At 43.2% G+C, this 21,563-nt stretch overlaps 1 protein-coding gene across 1 annotated transcript in view; it reads left to right on the plus strand.

Annotated features, from left to right (window-relative positions):
* Positions 1-21,563, plus strand: part of LOC120999125 (probable cation-transporting ATPase 13A5) — a 286,280-nt gene that overhangs the window by 133,434 nt on the left and 131,283 nt on the right. The window contains exons 12-14 of the mRNA XM_040429998.1: positions 6,653-6,841; positions 9,947-10,008; positions 10,377-10,527. Coding sequence (XP_040285932.1) covers positions 6,653-6,841; positions 9,947-10,008; positions 10,377-10,527 — 402 coding nt within the window. The remainder of the gene's footprint in view (positions 1-6,652; positions 6,842-9,946; positions 10,009-10,376; positions 10,528-21,563) is intronic.

Below are 21,563 nucleotides of genomic sequence, written 5' to 3' on the forward strand. Positions count from 1 at the left end.
TAATGTGTTTTTATATGCAATGTTCCCCTGTGTAAATGCTTAGCAGGCCTTGTTGGGTGTAGTTAGACATCCCAGACACTAGAAGGAGATAGGGAGCCCCTAGTATAAATGTCCAGGCCCAGACAGGGAGAGTTAGTTCAGAGTCAGGAGTCTGCAGAGACAGAAGTTAGAAGGCACCAGTCAGGGACAAGCTGAGGGCCTCCTCCTGACATGCAGCTAGACAGCCCAGGCTACTAGTTGTTACCAGGAGGCTAGTAGAGGGATCCTAGCCTACCTGCGGATCAAGAGAGCCTTAGTTAGCTCTGAAGACACCCCAGTTGCAGGACAGAACCTCCTGGGAGAAACCTACAGTCATTATCAAGACAAGTCAGGAAATTACAAGCAAAGATAAGTAACACTGATGGGCAGATGCTTTAGGAAGCAAAGCAAGGATTTAATACGAGAGGAAGATATATATATATACCAAGGATTTAAGCCACCATTTAGGCATCCGGGCCTTGGGATTGAAACCAGACAGGAGTTCTAGAAAGGACAGTGTACACTATTTCTGAGGAAAGGTACAACCTGATTCTGAGTGCATTGTGGATTTACCCTCTGAGTATCTTGCATAATCAATACCTGCCATCTTGTGGAATAAAGCCTGCTTGTGAAGTACTTGATCTAAAGGACTGTATTACAATCTGCATGTACAAAGTTGGACTGTTAAGTAAAGCAACGTTTGGTTCACTATACCACCTGTGTACCTCAATTATTCCAACTGTAAATCGGTGTGCCACCGTTACAGGCACTGGCGTCACGAATCCAACAGGGACCTTGCCCCAGGCACTCAAAATACCTGTAACATCCAGGGCACCTCATCCACCATCAGGCCTGGTCCCTACATACCGAGTGTGCCCCAGAGGAACTGTGTCTACCTCTCCTTCACTGCCGCATGCCTGCCCAGGGTTCTCCAATACAGTGAGCAACCCTCGATTGCCCATAACCGTGACCTCGCTTCGCTATACCCTGCAGGTCTGGCGTGCTGCACAGGGAGAGAAGATGCAGACGGAGTGGACTTTAAAAGAGGGGAGGCTCTGAAAGGATGGAGATGGGTTGAAGGAGCAGTTCCCTGCTAAGAGGAGGCTGACACCACGACTACGTATGTTGGTCTGGGCAGGGGGGGAATAAACTGAAGGTTCACATAGGATAGTGTAGCAGGGGACGGTGTGTTGGTGGGTGTCAGCTGCATTTCCGTGAGACCCTGGAATAAAAATTTATTGGAGATAAAGAGTAGTGATGAGCAGCAGAGGCAATATTCGAACTTGCAATATATCACAAATATTTAGGCGAATATTCGCCAAATATAGTCGTGATTTCGTGCTATTCGTGAAATTATTTTCTATTGCGCTATATGTGAGTGCACATACGCACGCACGCACTATTAGCTAATAGCTACATAAGTGATGAAAATGGTTGGCAGCAACTTTCGAGATAGTGAGGAAGAACTGATCAAGGTAAGTAATTGTACATCACAGCACTGTTTTAGATTTAATTTCCATGCATTTCATAACAATAGCTTTATATGCAGATAGAGTTTTTCAAAGTATTCGAGATCGCGCAAATCACCACTATTGATTCAAATATTTTAGTGCAATACATACAACTTCACTTTTAATCAGGTCTGACAACATAATACTGATTGTTGAACTAAGTATTGTTGGGACATCACAGCATTATTTCTGTAGCAAGTATGTATGGACAGCAGAGAAATCTCTCTCACATGCACATTGTACATTTATTTTCCTGCCACACACTATATATATAATAACACACACTATATACCCCACACATACATAGTCTATAGATTAAAGTTTTTGTCCTGTTGGTCAGGAGAAGCTTTCTTTGTCTGACGCCATAATTTGCTGGTTCATTTAGCGTTACCCAGGGTGCACCACGGGAAGGCGAACCAGATGTACACCCCATACCGTACCGTCACTTCACTAGACAGGTACATCTGCTCAGCTGGCCAATATACGATTGCTCACACCCCACACACATACAAAAGCAATACAATGCGATCTTATAACGGTAACTTTACAAACGTGTGCCGCCCGTGGGCGTATTGCGGCCTGTATACAGCGGGTCCGCAATACACAGCCACCGGTCGTGTGCACCCTGCATCATGGATCACATAGCCATTCACTTCAATGGATCCACGATCCAGGAGATGCGGTACAGAACCCACGGAAGCACTTCAGAGTGCTTCCGTGGTGTTTCTGGCTGTGCCTCTGACCCAGTTCATGCACTATTTTTTGTGGAATGGACAGATCACGGACCCTTTCAAGTAAATGGGTCTGGGATCCATCTGCAGCAGACGCACGGATGTTGCCCGTGCATTGGGGACCGTTATTGCCCCAATGCACGGAAGGGCCGGCACACGTTCGTGTCCATGAGCACTAAATTTAATATTTGACCTTTAAATACTTAATTTTTTTTTGCTGTTTTGTTGATGACATTATTTTCAATCCGTATATGTAAAAAAAATCGGGATTATATACTTAAAATACTAGGACTAAAAGCCTTTTTTTTCACAGATGGACGAAACAGACAGCTAAACCCTACACTATCTTATATCCCTATCTAACCTAAAGTACACCATGCCCTGGAAACTATCAGCTAAAATATTCCCTAACTAACCTACACTATCTAGCACTAACTACACTGCATGCAGAATTATTAGGCAAATGAGTATTTTGACCACATCATCCTCTTTATGCATGTTGTCTTACTCCAAGCTGTATAGGCTCGAAAGCCTACTACCAATTAAGCATATTAGGTGATGTGCATCTCTGTAATGAGAAGGGGTGTGGTCTAATGACATCAACACCCTATATTAGGTGTGCATAATTATTAGGCAACTTCCTTTCCTTTGGCAAAAATGGGTCAAAAGAAGGACTTGACAGGCTCAGAAAAGTCAAAAATAGTGAGATATCTTGCAGAGGGATGCAGCACTCTTAAAATTGCAAAGCTTCTGAAGCGTGATCATCGAACAATCAAGTGTTTCATTCAAAATAGTCAACAGGGTCGCAAGAAGCGTGTGGAAAAACCAAGGCGCAAAATAACTGCACATGAACTGAGAAAAGTCAAGCGTGCAGCTGCCAAGATGCCACTTGCCACCAGTTTGGCCATATTTCAGAGCTGCAACATCACTGGAGTGCCCAAAAGCACAAGGTGTGCAATACTCAGAGACATGGCCAAGGTAAGAAAGGCTGAAAGACGACCACCACTGAACAAGACACACAAGCTGAAACGTCAAGACTGATTTTTCTAAGGTTTTATGGACTGATGAAATGAGAGTGAGTCTTGATGGGCCAGATGGATGGGCCCGTGGCTGGATTGGTAAAGGTCAGAGAGCTCCAGTCCGACTCAGACGCCAGCAAGGTGGAGGTGGAGTACTGGTTTGGGCTTGTATCATCAAAGATGAGCTTGTGGGGCCTTTTCGGGTTGAGGATGGAGTCAAGCTCAACTCCCAGTCCTACTGCCAGTTTCTGGAAGACACCTTCTTCAAGCAGTGGTACAGGAAGAAGTCTGCATCTTTCAAGAAAAACATGATTTTCATGCAGGACAATGCTCCATCACACGCGTCCAAGTACTCCACAGCGTGGCTGGCAAGAAAGGGTATAAAAGAAGAAAATCTAATGACATGGCCTCCTTGTTCACCTGATCTGAACCCCATTGAGAACCTGTGGTCCATCATCAAATGTGAGATTTACAAGGAGGGAAAACAGTACACCTCTCTGAACAGTGTCTGGGAGGCTGTGGTTGCTGCTGCACGCAATGTTGATGGTGAACAGATCAAAACACTGACAGAATCCATGGATGGCAGGCTTTTGAGTGTCCTTGCAAAGAAAGGTGGCTATATTGGTCACTGATTTGTTTTTGTTTTGTTTTTGAATGTCAGAAATGTATATTTGTGAATGTTGAGATGTTATATTGGTTTCACTGGTAAAAATAAATAATTGAAATGGGTATATATTTGTTTTTTGTTAAGTTGCCTAATAATTATGCACAGTAATAGTCACCTGCACACACAGATATCCCCCTAAAATAGCTAAAACTAAAAACAAACTAAAAACTACTTCCAAAAATATTCAGCTTTGATATTAATGAGTTTTTTGGGTTCATTGAGAACATGGTTGTTGTTCAATAATAAAATTAATCCTCAAAAATACAACTTGCCTAATAATTCTGCACTCCCTGTATATGGATTATATATTTCAGCTAACTAACTCTTTAACCTACACTACACCCTGCACTGGACCCTATCAGTTAAACTACAGTATTCCCTACTAACCTACACTATCTAGCACTAACTATCTGGATTATATATTTCAGCTAACTAACTCTATAGCCTATACTACACCCTGCACTGGATCCTATCTGCTACAATATACCCTAACTAACCTACACTATCTAACACTAACTATCTGGATTATATATTTCAGCTAACTATCTCTATAACCTACACTACTCCCTGCACTGGACCCTATTAGCTATTCAGCTACACAATTCCCTATTACTATCTAACACTAACTATCAGGATTATATATATATGCAATTTGGATTGTGCCGGTAATTTGAAAAAGCACAGTATTCAAGCTCCTCTCTCTCTCACATGAAACTCCACAAAATGGCTGCTGGGGAGTGTCTTAATTTATATAGTGAAAGGGTAGGCAACTTTTCTATTAGTTGCTAGGGATGTTGCTAAGCTGTGACCAAGCCTCCTCATTGGCCCACAAGCTAGAAGAAGGGAGTGATGATCACCTGATGTGTACTGTGTTAAAAAAATAAAATTAAGAAGAATATTTGTCATTACGAATATATAGCACTATATTCTAAATATTCATGAATTATCGAAGTTCCGATATTCGCGATAAAAATTTGTATTATGAATATTCTTGCTCAACACTAATAAAGAGGTTGTGGATGTAGGACAACAGAGGAACATATATCAGGATAAAGTCTATCAAGCATTTGTCTGGTTTAGTGACTGTAACGGAACGCCTAGCACCCCGACCGGGTACCTCCGTTGAATGGATGCTCCTAGTGCTTTCCGAGGACTCCAAGCACTCCACTTGACACCGTACGCACTGCAGACCCCACGAACCGCCGAAGCTTGGTTGAGGTCTCACCGTCTCCTACCCACCCTGGACCTACGACAAGGCTCCAGTCTCTTCGGAGGCGTGGGTTCGAATCCCACTGCTGCCACCAAATATAACGGAACGCCTAGCACCCCGACCGGGTACCTCCGTTGAATGGATGCTCCTAGTGCTTTCCGAGGACTCCAAGCACTCCACTTGACACCGTACGCACTGCAGACCCCATGAACCGCCGAAGCTTGGTTGAGGTCTCACCGTCTCCTACCCACCCTGGACCTACGACAAGGCTCCAGGCTCCAGTGGGTGAACCTCTCCTAAAACCAGAGAGCAGGAACAGCTCTTAAAAGAGCTAGTAGTTATAGCCAGGGGAGTATAGCAAATCTCCCAGCGTATAGCAATCCCCAGCGTCGATCAGTTACCCAAACATCAGCCTCAACATGATAAAGGGCAAAACAGGAACTCTCTTTATTTTAACACACAAGCATTTTATACACATCTTCCAACAAAGTTACCACCCCAGGGTTTTGTAAAAACAGCTAATAACCACGTACAATACACTCAGACACTCCCACACAAAACCCTCCCCTCTGTCCGTGATAGAATTACCTCACACTGGGTTGATGCAATCATCACAGGCAGACGAATACACAATATCCTCTGACCTGGAGACACCCGAGGAGCAATTCAATTATCTCTCAGGACAAAGGGGAATGGCCAATACACACGTGGGGACAATGGAACAGACATCACTTACTCAAACATACCATGTCTTACCCTTTACAATACACATAGACATTTAACACATTCCCAGACAGCTCAAGTCTGAGTGCATATTATTAGGTGAATGGCACTCAGACAACATGAATGCAATAAAATGAGCTAACTGGGTACCCTCACATAACATACAATATAATTACACAGACAGATGGTTCTGTCACACATCTCAAAACCCCACATGTCCCCATATGGCTTGGATCTGAGCGCTCAGATGCCACAAACACAGTCAAATCGCCATGGGGTTTAAGTTTTGCATGGGCTGATGAGAGGGCTCATAATCCTGAGGCAAGAGGCTTGTAGCCAGGCCCCTCCAAAACCCAGTGGCGAGGTTGGTTTCGCCACAGTGACATTCTCACGACCGTATGTCTTTTGCAGTCAGCAAAACTCGGATCCACAAAATGTGGTTGAAGTCCTTGTGACTTTCGTGTTTAATCCGAATTTGCCAAATGTCTTCCATGTGATTTTCGCATCTGTATGTCTGTTCCGCAAATTATAGAATGTGTCCTATTCTTGGCCGCAAATACGGACCCCAAACTCATTGAAGTCAATGGTTTTGCAAAAAAAATAAAAAAATTAATGCAACACAAACATCATCCTTGTTTTGTGGATACCCTTTTTGCAGAACCATAATACATAAAGTTGTGTGAATGTCATTTTAATAGGGTTAATATGTCTGACAGACGCTCTTTAAAGTCATCTATAGATTTGCTTACTTTTCCTTTATTTTGTTTTCATAGGCCAGTGTCCATGACATTGTATTAATGTCATTTCTAATGCTGACAGTTGCAGTGAACGCAGCACTTCCAGCATCTCTTACACTTTGTCTTCTATATGGTCAAACAAGGCTGAAAAAACTGGGAATCTTCTGTATCAGTCCTCAAAGGATCAATTTAGCTGGGCAGCTAAATCTTGTATGTTTTGATAAGGTTAGTTCTGCAATTTGTATTTTTTTTTTATTACTGTAGACAAATTATTTTATAGGCTTTTTAATGTTACTTGTATAATTCTTCTGTGCAAAACTGAGCACATCTATAACATTACAAAACAGGAGATATTGAAGAAAAATAGTGAGGATAGACTTCAACGGGGCCACATCCTGATTTTCACAAGAATAGGATGTGTTTATTTTGTTTTGCGGAGCCATGAAATGGAAGAAAAGGGCTCCATTGAAGTGAATGGTTCCGCATACGGTCCGCAAAAAAACGGAACGGAAGCGGAAATAAAATACGTTTGTGTGCATGAGCCCTTAGGCCCAGTTCTCTTTAATCTCTTTATGAATGACTTTGTTGAAGGGAATGAGAGGGTCTGTGTTTACTAATGACACAGAACCATGTAGGATGCTTAAGGCTACTTTCACACTTGCGGCAGAGTTCCGTCGCCAAATGGCAAAGCGTATGCCAACTGATGGCATTAGTAAGACTGATCAGGATCCGGATCAGTCTTAAAAATGCCTGATCAGTCCAAAAAAATGCATTGAAATGCCGGATCCGTCTTTCCGATGTGATCCGGCAAAACGGATCCGGCATTTATTTTTTTTATGTCTGCGCATGCGCAGGCCGGAAGGAAAGATCCGGCATTCTGGTATTTTGAATGCCGGATCCAGCACTAATACATTCCTATGGGAAAAAATGCTGGATCCGGTATTCAGGCAAGTCTTGATGAAAAATGACGGAACTGAAGACATCCTAAACGGAATGCTCTCCATTCAGAATGCATGGGGATATACCTGATCAGTTCTTTTCTGGTATAGAGCCCCTAGGACGGAACTCAATGCCGGAAAAGAAAAACGCAAGTGTGAAAAGTACCCTAAAACAGTTTGATTGTAAAATATTGCAGACTTAGATAAACTGGCAGCATCGACAAGGATAATTCTGATGATTTTTTATTTTTTTTATGTTGATAAAGATAAAATATAGCACCCCGGTTACAGTAATTATTTTATTGCATGTACAGTACAGACCAAAAGTTTGGACACACCTTCTCATTCAAAGAGTTTTCTTTATTTTCATGACTATGAAGGCATCAAAACTATGAATTAACACATGTGGAATTATATACATAACAAACAAGTGTGAAACAACTGAAAATATGTCATATTCTAGGTTCTTCAAAGTAGCCACCTTTTGCTTTGATTACTGCTTTGCACACTCTTGGCATTCTCTTGATGAGCTTTAAGAGGTAGTCCCCTGAAATGGTCTTCCAACAGTCTTGAAGGAGTTCCCAGAGATGCTTAGCACTTGTTGGCCCTTTTGCCTTCACTCTGCGGTCCAGCTCACCCCAAACTATCTCAATTGGGTTCAGGTCCGGTGACTGTGGAGGCCAGGTCATCTAGCGCAGCACCCCATCACTCTCCTTCATGGTCAAATAGCCCTTACTTTCAAAGTTTTCCCAATTTTTCGGCTGACTGACTGACCTTCATTTCTTAAAGTAATGATGGCCACTCGTTTTTCTTTACTTAGCTGTTTTTTTCTTGCCATAATACAAATTCTAACAGTCTATTCAGTAGGACTATCAGCTGTGTATCCACCTGACTTCTCCTCAACGCAACTGATGGTCCCAACCCCATTTATAAGGCAAGAAATCCCACTTATTAAACCTGACAGGGCACACCTGTGAAGTGAAAACCATTTCAGGGGACTACCTCTTGAAGCTCATCAAGAGAATGCCAAGAGTGTGCAAAGCAGTAATCAAAGCAAAAGGTGGCTACTTTGAAGAACCTAGAATATGACATATTTTCAGTTGTTTCACACTTGTTTGTTATGTATATAATTCCACATGTGTTAATTCATAGTTTTGATGCCTTCAGTGTGAATCTACAATTTTCATAGTCATGAAAATAAACAAAACTCTTTGAATGAGAAGGTGTGTCCAAACTTTTGGTCTGTACTGTATATTAGTTGGACTAAAAACTAGGAACAACAGAACAAGAGAAGGGATTGGGTATTCTGGCTACAAGGAAGCCAAGCAGCAATACTCAAGGTCAAGCAGCAGCAGCAAAACAATTAAAGGGAATGTTGTCTGAAGTGTAGTCTGCTCAGTACTCGCAGGATAGGCATAAATGTCTTTACTTCATCTCAGGACATAAACAGATTAAAAACATCGTACCGACCGGTTTCGGGTAGAGGAGCCCTTAGTCATGGCATAATACATAAAATTAGTTTAAATGCAGAAAAGTAAGGCATGCATGGAGAATAACACGTTGTTACTGAAAACCATTTGCATTTTTCATTTATTTCTGTATTTTCTTGCATATTCTCTGTAGGCACAGTCCACTTTTCCATGCCAGATCTTCCATCAACGAGCTATACACATTAATCTTCTTTGCGCCAATTTTCTGGAGCAAATGAAGACAGAACTCTACAGCAGCCCTGAGCTGCCATTGATTTCATTCTGGTGCATGGACTACCAGAGGATGCACTTAATTTGTCATGCACCTCATTATGCATTAGGCCTCTTGCACACGAACGTTGGGCCGCAATGCACGAACACCAACCATGGGGAAGCCGCAGCGGATTGCGGACCCATTCAATTTAAGGACATGTTCTATCTTTTTGTGGAACAGAAGTACGCAACAAAACCCCACGGAAGAACTCTGTAGGGCTTCTGAAGGGTTACGTTCCATGCTTCCGTTCTGCACCATTCCGCATCTCCAGATTTGCGGACCCATTCAAGCTTTTCACGCAGCCCCATTCACTTCTATGGGGCCAGCGTTGCGTGAAACTTGCAGAATATAGAACATGCTGCTATTTTCACGCAACACACAAGTGATGAGTGAAAACCAACACTCATGTACACAGACCCATTAAAATTATTGGGTCCGGATTCCGTGCGGGCGCAATGTGTTTGCATTATGCATTGCACCCGTGCGGAATACTCGATTGTGTGAAAGGGGCCTATGTGTACTAAATTGGGCCACAGTCACCATAGAATTATTTTGTGATCTGAAGCTTATTCAGTAGAACCACTTGAGTTTGGGGTATTTTGGCTTGCTAAAATGTGTCGGTGTTATGACTGTTTGTATCTCTACACAGACTGGTACATTGACAGAAGACATCTTGGATTTGTATGGTGTCCTTCCTTGTGATAAAAGCTGGTAAGTTCAGTCAGTAAGGCAACTAAAGTGTGCAATATGCTTCCCAGGAGCAAAACAGGCTCAACTAGTGTCCAAAGCCTTCAATGATCAAATATTTAGTGGCATAACATTACTGTTGTTTTTTTTTTTTGCATAATCTGTGGCCTTAAATTCTTAATGGAGCCCTAGTTGACTCCCTTATCTATCTATACCTCATTCTACTCCTAAAATCTGCTGATCTTAGCTCATATTTTTATTGTGACACAGACAAAAAGTTATTCTTTTAGCCACCTACTAAGTTTTATTGTGGAAAATTGGTAATTGAGGTTTTGATATAAGATTTTAATTAATGTAGTGAAATAATGTCATGCTCACTAACATATTTTTAGTTTTCAGGATATGATGTTTTTTGCTTCCTCTAATAATATGTATTGGTGCCCAATACTACAAGCAATGACAAGTTGTCACTCACTTATCACTTTGGATGGAAGGTTACAGGGAGATCCATTGGACTTGAAGATGTTTGAAGGAACAGGTTGGGTAAGTTACATATTATAGACAACATTATACATGTATTTTTGAAAGGTTAGAACATTATGCTATAGCTTCAATTTGTCTTGGACTACATCTAACGATGTTATCTATGTCCACCCCCCAATATGGCCGCAACCTCTTGCAGTAGTCTCTGTTCACATGATGGCTGACCGATAGGAATCAAGTCCGGAGCACCGAGCGATTTGGACAGGCAGAGTTTGTGTGATCCCATAAACAGTCAGAGCAGTTAAACACAGAGCACACAGCAAGAAAGGGTAATTAACCCCTGCCTTGCTAAAACAGAAAGGAGATACAAACACAATGGACCTGTTCACACCCGAAGTATCTATGGCCAGTACGGACGAGACAGGAGAATGTGCACTGACACACCACACTGACACATGGCCCTAGATACACACCCACATGTACCCACAACCAGCCCACACGACATACAATGGAACACGTAAACAGATATCGTAACTAGAGATGAGTGAATTTTTCAAAAACTTTGATAGCCTTTATAGTGGTGTTGAACACTGTGCCTTGCAGTAACATGCATAGGGAGTCTGCTTTGGTTGTGAAATAATACTGTGAGTCCATATGACATGCAGATGACAGGCGTTGCACTTAGAATCACTGCACACTTCACTTATTTGGGCAGTCACGGGGTCAAAACTGACCACATAACTCAAGTATGAACTCAGACTGACATATCAATGTTAGCGCTAAGAAGAAGCGCACTCATTTTATACCGTCAACAGCTGATTCCACATATATGTCTACAGACCCTGTTCTATTTAATGCTTATACAAGTAGAGCCCCCCGACAGAGTGGAGAGGGTTTCAGCAGTAAGTTTGTGTTGACGTCACTGAATATTTAGCCCTTCCTCTGATCTGTCAGAACAATAACCCCCAAAAAATGGATCCTGTCTGTGGAGCATCCGCCTTTAATCGGTCAGCATTTGGTCAGTAATCTATCACTATTGCTAATGCCCAAAAAAACAGGAGTGGATCCAAAACAGAGATGACACGTGAACGGAATAGTTGCATGTCTTCTGTGTTTTGTACCCACTCCTGCTTTTGGCTACCAAATCACAATTCTGATGGGGCAATACAGGCCTTACAGCTGCTACACAGACATGATCCATTAAGTGTCTGATTTTTCCTTCCTTCTAACAGATCAGAAGAAGGGTCAAATAAATGATTATGTCAGCCAGGCCAAAAGGCAAAATAGTGGCCCAGTCATGAAGTGGGGAGGGTGGAAACAGCATAAGAAGTCCACAGAGTGTCCCTATGTCATAGTGGTGAGGTGGAAACAGCATGAGGAGGCCACAGAGTGGCATAATTACAGTGTGGAGGTGTCAGCAGCATGAGGAGACCACAGAGCAGCACAATGACAAAGTCTGGAGGTGGCAGCAGCATGAGGAGACCAGAGTGGCAGAATGAGAAAGTCTGGATTTGGCGGCAGCCTGAGGAGACCGCAAAGTGGCCCAGTGACAGAGTCTGGAGGTAGAGGCAGCATGAGGAGACCGCAGAGTGGCTCATTGACAGAGTGTGGAGGTGGTGGCAGCATCAGGAGGCCGCAGAGTGGCCCAATGAAAGAGTGTGCTCCAGATCTAGGTGCTGGTGAGTAGTTTCTTCACTCTGCAGGTAAAGAAAGCTGCTCATCAGTGACTCTAGACTCAGGCTGCTTCTGATGGATCTGGTACTGCTCCTGCCACCCCACCCCTCACCAGCAGCCATGGCAGTGGAACGTGAGCACAGAGGGCCCCCCGGTCAGACTTGTGAAAGGATGGACGATGGCGCAGATAGGCGGCGGCCAACTGACTACATAGGATGTCTCTCTAGTAGTTCAGTTTGTCCTCCCTCTCAGCGGGTATAAAAAAAAGGCCCCCATTTTGGACCGGTAGCAAGGGTCCAACAAGGTGGAGAGCCAAAAGTAATCCCTCGGAGGGACTCCCTGCCTCCATCTTCACTGCATACTGCCACGGTGTGTCTGGGTCCTCTGCCTCCTCTACCTCATCGCCATGTAGCTCCTCTGGCTGCTCCTGCTCCCCTCTCCTGTCATCTGTGTAGCAAAACCACCCATTTCGCTACACACTGCTTGCGCTCCAATGTCCTCCTCCTCCAGTTTAGCCCCTACAGGGCTCATATGGCCGTGAGATCTAGGCGCCATGTTTCCAGAAGAGATGGCCTTGCCGTTCATCCAGCGGTTATTTCGTGGTGAACTTTGCTCGTTCGTGGTTCGCCGAATGGGCAAACATATGGCGATATCTGCCGACGCCATATTCTTTTACATTGTGAAGAACTTTGACCCACACTTTGACCCACACATCCATCATATGGTACAGTACAGCCAATTGAGACGTTTCAGCACATGGACATACCCCCTACCTTATAAATAAACCTGATCTGGCCGCCATTTTGCCTTCAATCTTTTGCCAGTGTAGGGAGAGGTTGCTGTGTGGAGCAGGGACAGGCTGTGAGAGACACCAAACGCTAGCTAAGGACAGGTATAGGTGTGCTATCGATAGGTGTGACTCACTGAGGGGTGTAATATACTTATAATATACTTTCTAACATAGAAAGTATATTATAGTGCATTTGTATTGTGCAGCAGTTGTGTGCGGTTCTGCTGCGATACTGCAGCTACACAGAGTGCCAAACGCTATTGGAACAAATAATTTCTACTGGTGTGATATACCAGTTGCCCCCCAAAAAAACTGATTGAAGCAGGGGTGTTATATACCAATAATATACTTTCTAAATAGTGCATTTGAGTAGTGCAGCATTTGTTTGCGGTTTTGCTGCGTTACCTCAGCTCACAGAGTGACAAATGCTATTGCTAAATACCAGTTGCCCCCCAAAAAAACTGATTGAAGCATGGGTGTGATATACTAGTAATATACTTTCTATATAGTGCAGTTGGGTAGTGCAGCATTTGTTTGCGGTTTTTGCTGCGTTACCTCAGCTACAGAGAGTGACAAACGCTATTAGAACAAATAATTTCTACTGGTGTGATTTACCAGTTGCCCCCCCAAAAAAGTGATTGAAGCAGGGGTGTGATATACCAATTATATACTTTATATATAGTGCATTTGGGTAGTGCAGCATTTGTTTGCAGTTTTTCTGCATTACCTCAGCTACAGATACTCCACAGAAAATTTAACTAAACACCTCCATATAGAAACATAGAAAGTCTTTATTAAATATACATTAAACAGTACTTGTAACATGTATAAAATCAGCAGTAAGGAAGGGGGAAACCTTCAGTGAGGAACAAAAAAAGCCGTAGAGGGGGCTGAGGGGTTGGCACACAGGGGCGCACAGAATTACAGAAAATTGTAATTCTGTGCGCCCCTGTGTGACGACCCCTCAGCCCCCTCTAGGGCATTTTTTGTTCCTCACTGAAGGTTTCCCCCTTCCTTACTGCTGATTGTATACATGTTACAAGTACTGTTTAATGTATATTTAATAAAGACTTTCTATGTTTCTATATGGAGGTGTTTAGTTAAATTTTTAGTGGAGTGTTTAGACTTTGATTCGCTTGGGCTGATCTCAGCATAATGTGTTTCTAACAACCCGGTGATAAAATTTTGTGGGCATTCTCAGCAACAGATAGTGACAAACACCATTGGAACAAACAATTTCTACTGGTGTGATATTCCAGTTGCCCCCCCCCCCCCCCAAATACCAATTATATACTTTCTTTCACGTGTGTCCGTGTGAGTCTTTTACTTTTTCTTCCGTAGATCCTCAGAATCCTGTTCAATCATACACATCATCCATTCCCATGTGTAGTATAGTAACACAGCTAATACAAACATAACCTTAGCTTAGTTATAATAAAGTGCGACAGACAGAATTCAATTGGCGCTGTACTTTTAACATCTTTCTTTTATACATGCGGAGTATACTATCCGACTTTAACCCGGTATGCTGTTTGCGCATGCTGTTCCCTGAGTTCACCTATCCCGTTACACAGATACAAAGATTATAATATAACATTATAGTGTTGTATCCATGCATTCCATATTTTATCAAACTTTTTAGTATTGCCCTTTTCTGATACACAAATCCTTCCAATCTCACCAAAGTATGAACTTTTTCTATTAGTTCTGTTGCTTTAGGAGGACTAGGGGCAATCCAATAAAATACAATTAGCTTTCTAGCATTGTATAGTATACGCATATTGGCTACTGTGGGGGATTAGCTCTTTTCCAGGGTCATTCTCACAGATACCTTGCCAGACAACAGATTCTCGTGTCCAAACAGTGTATTTATTTTAACACCAGCACACACAAAACAATACAAATAAACACCTGCCGGTCTAGGCTCTCACTAAACATAAATAATTTCCCTACCTCAGCTAAAGCGCCGTTCACACCTTGTTAACCAACATGCAGCTTTTCCAGCCTCTCAGGTAGTATCAAGTCCAGTAGCTTTGGGGGTAGGGGTCTAGCAGTCCTACCGACTGTGACCTAGTGACCCTATTTTCCCAGGCGTCACTGCGTCCCCCAAAGTCCATGCTATCACCTAGCCTCGTGGCCCCTCAGCCTCCCCGGCTGAGACCACTCCAAACCTCTGCAGGTCTCTGGACTCGGATAACACACCGGGAGGTGCCTGATTAGAGCAGGCCTCACTTGCGATCACCTCAGGTGAAAGGGAATACCCGTGCCGGAAGGGTGTGGACTGGCAGCTCCCTCTACCAAGCCTAACTGCCAGTCCAAGTAAAATCGCACCAGAAAATGTTTATAAAACTGTCTCAGCAAACTATGCTTTGCTGAGACTACTGCCACTCTCTGGATTTTATCTGTCTCACCCATCTGAGGTACCCGAGTGGGACAACACACCTTCCAGCACTGTACACTTACCACACTACCTTTTTCTCTGCCAGTATAGGTAATGCTTTAACATATCCTAATATGCATATTAGTGCTGTCATACCTAGCTTAACACAGAATACCTTATTTATGATCTCAACAACATCCAACCAGTACAGTCTTAATCGTGGACAATTCCACTTGGGATGGATTACATCTGCGTTAGGCATCCCACATCTTGGACATTGATCATCTGCCCTATACTTCATTTTTTTCAACACTTTAGGGGTCCTGTACACTCTGTGGAGTAAGTACAGCTGAGATACTCTATGGGCCTCACTTACTGCTGTTTCCAGGAATTTTTCTAAGACTGTTTCCCATTGTTCCTCTGTCAGTTCTGTGATATCTTGACGCCATTTGTCATATAGAGCCAATGGACATCTCTTCCATTTTGACTCCATAAGACTCCAGTAGTGAAGTGAAATTACTCCACCAGTGGCTCCATGTAAATCGATGAGATCTATAACAGGATGTTTCACGGCAGGTGTTATTTTACCGTGTTGCTCCTGGAAGCTCATGGCATGTTTTATCTGCAAGTAGACATAAAAGAGGGTTCTAGGTAATTTAAATTCTTGTTGCAATTGACCAAATTCTTTGAGTGCCCCATTATCGAGCACTTGGTGAATACGATTAAGACCATATTTTTCCCACACTTGCGCATTAGCTACTTTATTCAGTTCCCCATACATGTGGTTGGGCCAAATCAGTGTAAACCTAGTAAACCCATGAACATCCGCCACCTTCCCGGATTTCCACCACACCTCATGGATTGTGCTTAATTGGTAAGTACCTCCTATTTTATAAAAGGTTCCATCTTCTAAGGCTGACATCAGACATTTGCCTTTAAGGAGAAGTCTCACAATTCTCCCAGCTGTATTCATCTTATTCTCGTCTCCCCATCCTCGAATATGCTGCAGTTGAGCCGCCAAATAGTAGATCCATGGATTTGGGACCTTAAGACCCCCTTGTGTTTTTGGTCTGCAAAGTGTGGATAGCTTTATACGTGGGACTCCTCTCCTCCAGATAAGGTCTCTAAAGATCGCGTTGACAGTGCTAAAAAATTGTTTCGGTATCCTATTTGGGGCATTATGTAACATATATAGAAGTTGAGGCATGAGGATCATTTTAATTAAGTTAATGCATCCTATCATTGTAAGTGGCAGATGCGTCCATGCCTGAATCTTCCGTCTAAACTTATCAAGTGTAGGTGACAAATTCAGGTTTCCAAATTCTTGGTTTTTAGACGATATATTAATGCCAAGATATTTGAAGGAGGACACTATTTGTAAGCCTGCTGCAGGAACAATATCATCTATTACATTTTCCGATAATGGCAATAGAACTGACTTCGTCTAGTTTATGACTAAGCCTGACAGTCTGCCAAAACCATTAATTATGGACATAGCTTCGGGAAGAGAGGAGCCCCATTCGTCCAAGAAGAGTAACAGATCATCTGCATATAAAGCCAGTTTTTCAGTCAAAGATCCATATTGAAATCCCTTCACCCCAGTCGCCTTCCTAAGTGCTTTTGCCAGAGGTTCTATTGCCATGGCGAACAATAAGGGCGATAGAGGGCATCCCTGCCTAGTCCCTCTATGCAATGTAAAAGATTCTGAAAGTCTCCCATTCACCCTTATTTTTGCCGTGGGACTGGCGTACTATATTTGTATCCACTTGATAAACTCTGGCCCAAACCCTAATACTTTAAGAACCTTCCATAAATATCCCCATTCTCCACTGTCGAATGCTTTGGCCGCGTCAAGAGATGAGACCGCTGCATTCAAGGTGTGAATCTGACCCACCTAAATGTTCAAATACAATCTCCTAATGTTTACTGCCGTTGACATGTTGGGCATGAATCTTGCTTCGTCAGTATGGATCAGAGATGCTATCACTGAATTTAAGCGGTTCGCTAGTACTTTCGCCAATATCTTTATGTCCACTTGCAGCAAAAAGATGGGCCTGTAGGACTCCGCCTCCAGGACATCCTTGCCCGGCTTCGGAATCACCACTATGATCGCTTCATTCATGGAAGTGGGCAATCTGCCCAACTTATTAGCCTCCTTATACACTTCTAATAATTGTGGCAAAAGTATGAAAGCAAAAGTTTTATAAATTTCTACGGGCAGTCCATCTCCTCCAGGGGCCTTATTATTGGTCATATCCCTATCTCTGCTTCTGAAGCACAGATTTTGGAACCATACAGAGAAGCGTAAAATAAATGCATAATTTCTAGTATCTGTTCTAGTGTATTACATAATTCACCTCTGACTTTGCGTAGGGAAGGTACATAGGTTGGTAATAGCAGTGTGTTTAAAAAAGTGAATAAAGCTCAAAATCCTTCTAATAGCTTTTATTTCCATACACACAAATGCATTGGAAACACTATACATTTTATTCTAAATCAAAACATAAAGAAAAATATATCAAATTTGTGTTGTTCCTTTAAAAAAAATTGAAGAAAAGTAAATATTAGACTGTTCAAAAAAATAGCAGTTTTGTATTCTTCTTTACAAACTCAAACATTCACTATATAAACTGAGAAATGTTTGATTTTTCTTCCCTTTGAATCACTTAACTAATACTTAGCTGTATAACCACTGTTTCTGAGAACTGCTGTACATCTGTGTTGCATGGAGTCAACCAACTTCTGGCACCTGTGAACAGGTATTCCAGCCCAGGATGATTGGACTACAGTACATTCCACAGTTCTTCTCAATTTCTTGGTTTTGCCTCAGAAACTGCATTTTTTATGTCACCCCACATATTGGATTACGATCCGGGCATTGGGCTGACCACTCCATAACGTCAATCTTGTTGGTCTGGAACCAAGATGTTGCACGTTTACTGGTGTGTTTGGGGTCGTTGTCTTGTTGGAACACCCTGTTCAAAGGCATTTCCTCTTCAGCATAAGGCAGCATGACCTCTTCAAGTATTCAGATGTATTCAAACTGATCCATGATCCCTGGTATGCGATAAATAGGCCCAACACCGTAGTATGAGAAACATCCCCATATCATGATGCTTGGTGCACCATGCTTCACTGTCTTCACAGTGTACTGTGGCTTGAATTCAGTGTTTGGGGGTCATCTGACAAACTGTCTCCGGCCACTAGACCCAAAAAGAACAATCTTACTTTCATCAGTTCACAAAATGTCTCTTTAGGCCAGTCAATGTGCTCTTTGGCAAATTTTAACCTCTTCAGCACATTTACTTTTTTAAACAGTAGAACTTTGCAGGGGCTCATTTCAGATAGCTTGGCTTTACATAGGCGTCTTCTAATTGTACTCACAGGTAACTTTAGACCTTCTTTGATCTTCCTGGAGCTGATTGTTGGCAATTTTGGTTATTCTTCTATCCATTTGAATGGTAGTTTTTCACTTTCTTCCACGTCTTTGAGGTTTTGGTTGCCATTTTAAAGCATTTGCGATCATTTAACTGAGCAGCCTATCTTTTTCTGCACTTCTTTATATGTTTTCCCTTCGCTAATCAACTTTTTAATCAAGGTATGCTGTTCTTCTGAACAATGTTTAGAACAAACTATTTTCCTCAGAATTTTAGAGAGAAATGCACTGTAACCAGCATGTACAACATTTGCTGCCTTCCTTCCTTCCTTCCTTAAATAAGGGCAATAATTGCCAACTGTTTTTCAAAGAATGAATGCCTTCACTCATTGAACTCCACACTGCTATTATTTTGAACATGTCCCTTTCAATTAGTGATTCAATTACACAGAATCAACAGCATGCATGTCATGGGTCTGTTCGATTTCTATTACTCTACTACACCTGCTAGTAAATTATTTGCTATGTAGAAATATCATTTCTACCAAACACAGTGATTAATCAGGTTAGTGGTGTCTGACTGCTATTATTTTGAACACAACTGTATATAGCCTATCATGACATATATCTTAAACATTTTCTAATAAGGCACAGGCACGCTCACACGCATCCCCCTGTCTTGCATGCAATTAGAATACTTGCACTTGACCATGCAGACCAGCTATTACCGTAATTGTCTTGGCGCCTTTCTTCCCTTAGTTGTCTTTCATGTCTGTCCAGCCATTTCATTGCTTCTTTTGAGTCTTCAAAGAAACAGGTGGTCCTCAATGCAGCCACTCTTAGTTTTGCTGGAAATATCATAGAATAGGTGACTTTAATAGCTCTCAGCCTTCTCTTCATGTCAAGAAATCTGGCTCTTCTTTTCTGCACCTCTAAGGAATTTACATTGATTGAAAATTCTGGCATCTCTCTGGCTTTCCTAAGGATAATTTCCCGGTCTCTGTAATGAAGTATTTTCATGAGCACAGGTCTTGGCGGTGTGACCGGAGGTAATGGGCGAATGGGTGCAGTGTGTGCGCTCAACCGCAAATAAAGGGGTTAGGATATCTACACCAAACAGTTCTTTCAACCACGACCCAGGCAGAGGAAGAGGCAGGCCATTCCACAGGAGTGGTAGGGGTCGGAAAGGTGAACCAGGGCGGAGCCTAAGTGGGAATTTGCAGAAGGTGCGTGCGATTACGTCAAAGAACGCACCAGACTTGGTTGAGTGGCTCACTCAGCCTTCCGATTCTGCATCCTCCTCATCCTCTCTATCTGCACCCTCTTCACTCTCTGCTGTGTGCACTCCCAAAGACACCACAACCATATCCCCTCCGCTCGAGTCAAAGGAATTATTTTCACATCCATTACAAGACCTTACCAATTCGCAGCCATTCTTGGCATCAGATCAGGAGAGGAGGTATCATGGGTCGCCACCCAGCAGCCCAAAGACAGTACCCAGATCAGCAGAAGGAGGGTGGTCCCTGCTGTTGCTGCCTACTCTGAGACCTCTAATGTCAGTGGTGGAGAAGGGGACAATGATGATGATGTGTCTATGGACATCACCTGGGTGCCTACAAGAGAGGAAGAGGAGGGGAGTTCAGAGGGAGAGACGGAGCAGCAGATAGGGAGGAGAAGGAGGAGAAGCAGGCAGAACTTACAGTGCACAGGAGGCAAAAAGCAGACTGCTAATGTATTTGGAACAAGCCATTCACCATGCACGGTCCCATCTGCCACTGCCAGGAAGCCGGCACATGGCTCCGCAGTGTGGGCTTTTTTTAACGTGTCCGCTGCTGACAATAGTGTTGCCATCTGCAGCCTGTGCTGTCAACGCATAAGTCGCGGTAAGCCCAACACTCACCTAGGGACGACCGCCTTAGGAAGGCACCTGGCCTCCCATCACCGAGCCCAGTGGGAGCAACACCGTCAGAACCCACAAAGACACACTCCTGGTGCTCCACATCCTGCCTCTTCTCCTTCCCCTTCTCCTCTCACCTCCTATTTGTTCTCCACTCCACCTTTCACCTTGCCGTTGTAGCGTTTATCTTGCACAAGGCAGGCTTCCGTGGCCCAAATGTTCAAGCAAAAAAAAGATGATGACGCCGGATAACACTCTTGCCCAACGGCTGACTGCCGGCCTGCCGGAACTGCTAGCCTGCCAACTAGAGATATCCTGAATAGTTCGCCGGCAAATAGTTCCCGGAGAACATAGCTTGTTCGCGTTCGCCGCGGCGGGCGAACATATGCGATGTTCGGTCTGCCCCCTATACATCATCGTTGAGTAAACTTTGACCCTGTACCTCACAGTCAGCAGACACATTCCAGCCAATCAGCAGAAGACTCTCCCTCCCAGACCCTCCCACCTCCTGGACAGCATCCATTTTAGATTCATTCGGAAGCTGCATTCTTAGTGAGAGGAGGGACAGTGTAGCTGCTGCTGATTTAATAGGGAAATCGATAGCTAGGCAAGTGTATTCAGTGTCCACTACAGTCCTGAAGGACTCATCTGATCTCTGCTGTAAGGACAGCACCCCAAAAAGCCCTTTTTAGGGCTAGGACATCAGTCTGCTTTATTTTATTTTTTTTCCTGTGTAATCTAATTGCAGTTGCCTGCCTGCCAGCGTGTGTGTCAGGCTCACAGCGTATACTGTGCCCACTTGCCCAGTGCCACCACTCATATCTGGTGTCACAATAGCTTGCATTTAAAAAAATAATAATAATTTTTTGACTGTAATAATCAGTCTGCTTTTTTTTCCCCCTGTGTAATCTAAATGCAGTTGCCTGCCTGCCTGCCAGCGTGTGTGTCAGGCTCACAGTGTGTACCGTGCCCACTTGCC

This window comes from Bufo bufo, chromosome 4 (genome assembly GCF_905171765.1).
Source record: "Bufo bufo chromosome 4, aBufBuf1.1, whole genome shotgun sequence".
NCBI classification, from domain to species: domain Eukaryota; kingdom Metazoa; phylum Chordata; class Amphibia; order Anura; family Bufonidae; genus Bufo; species Bufo bufo.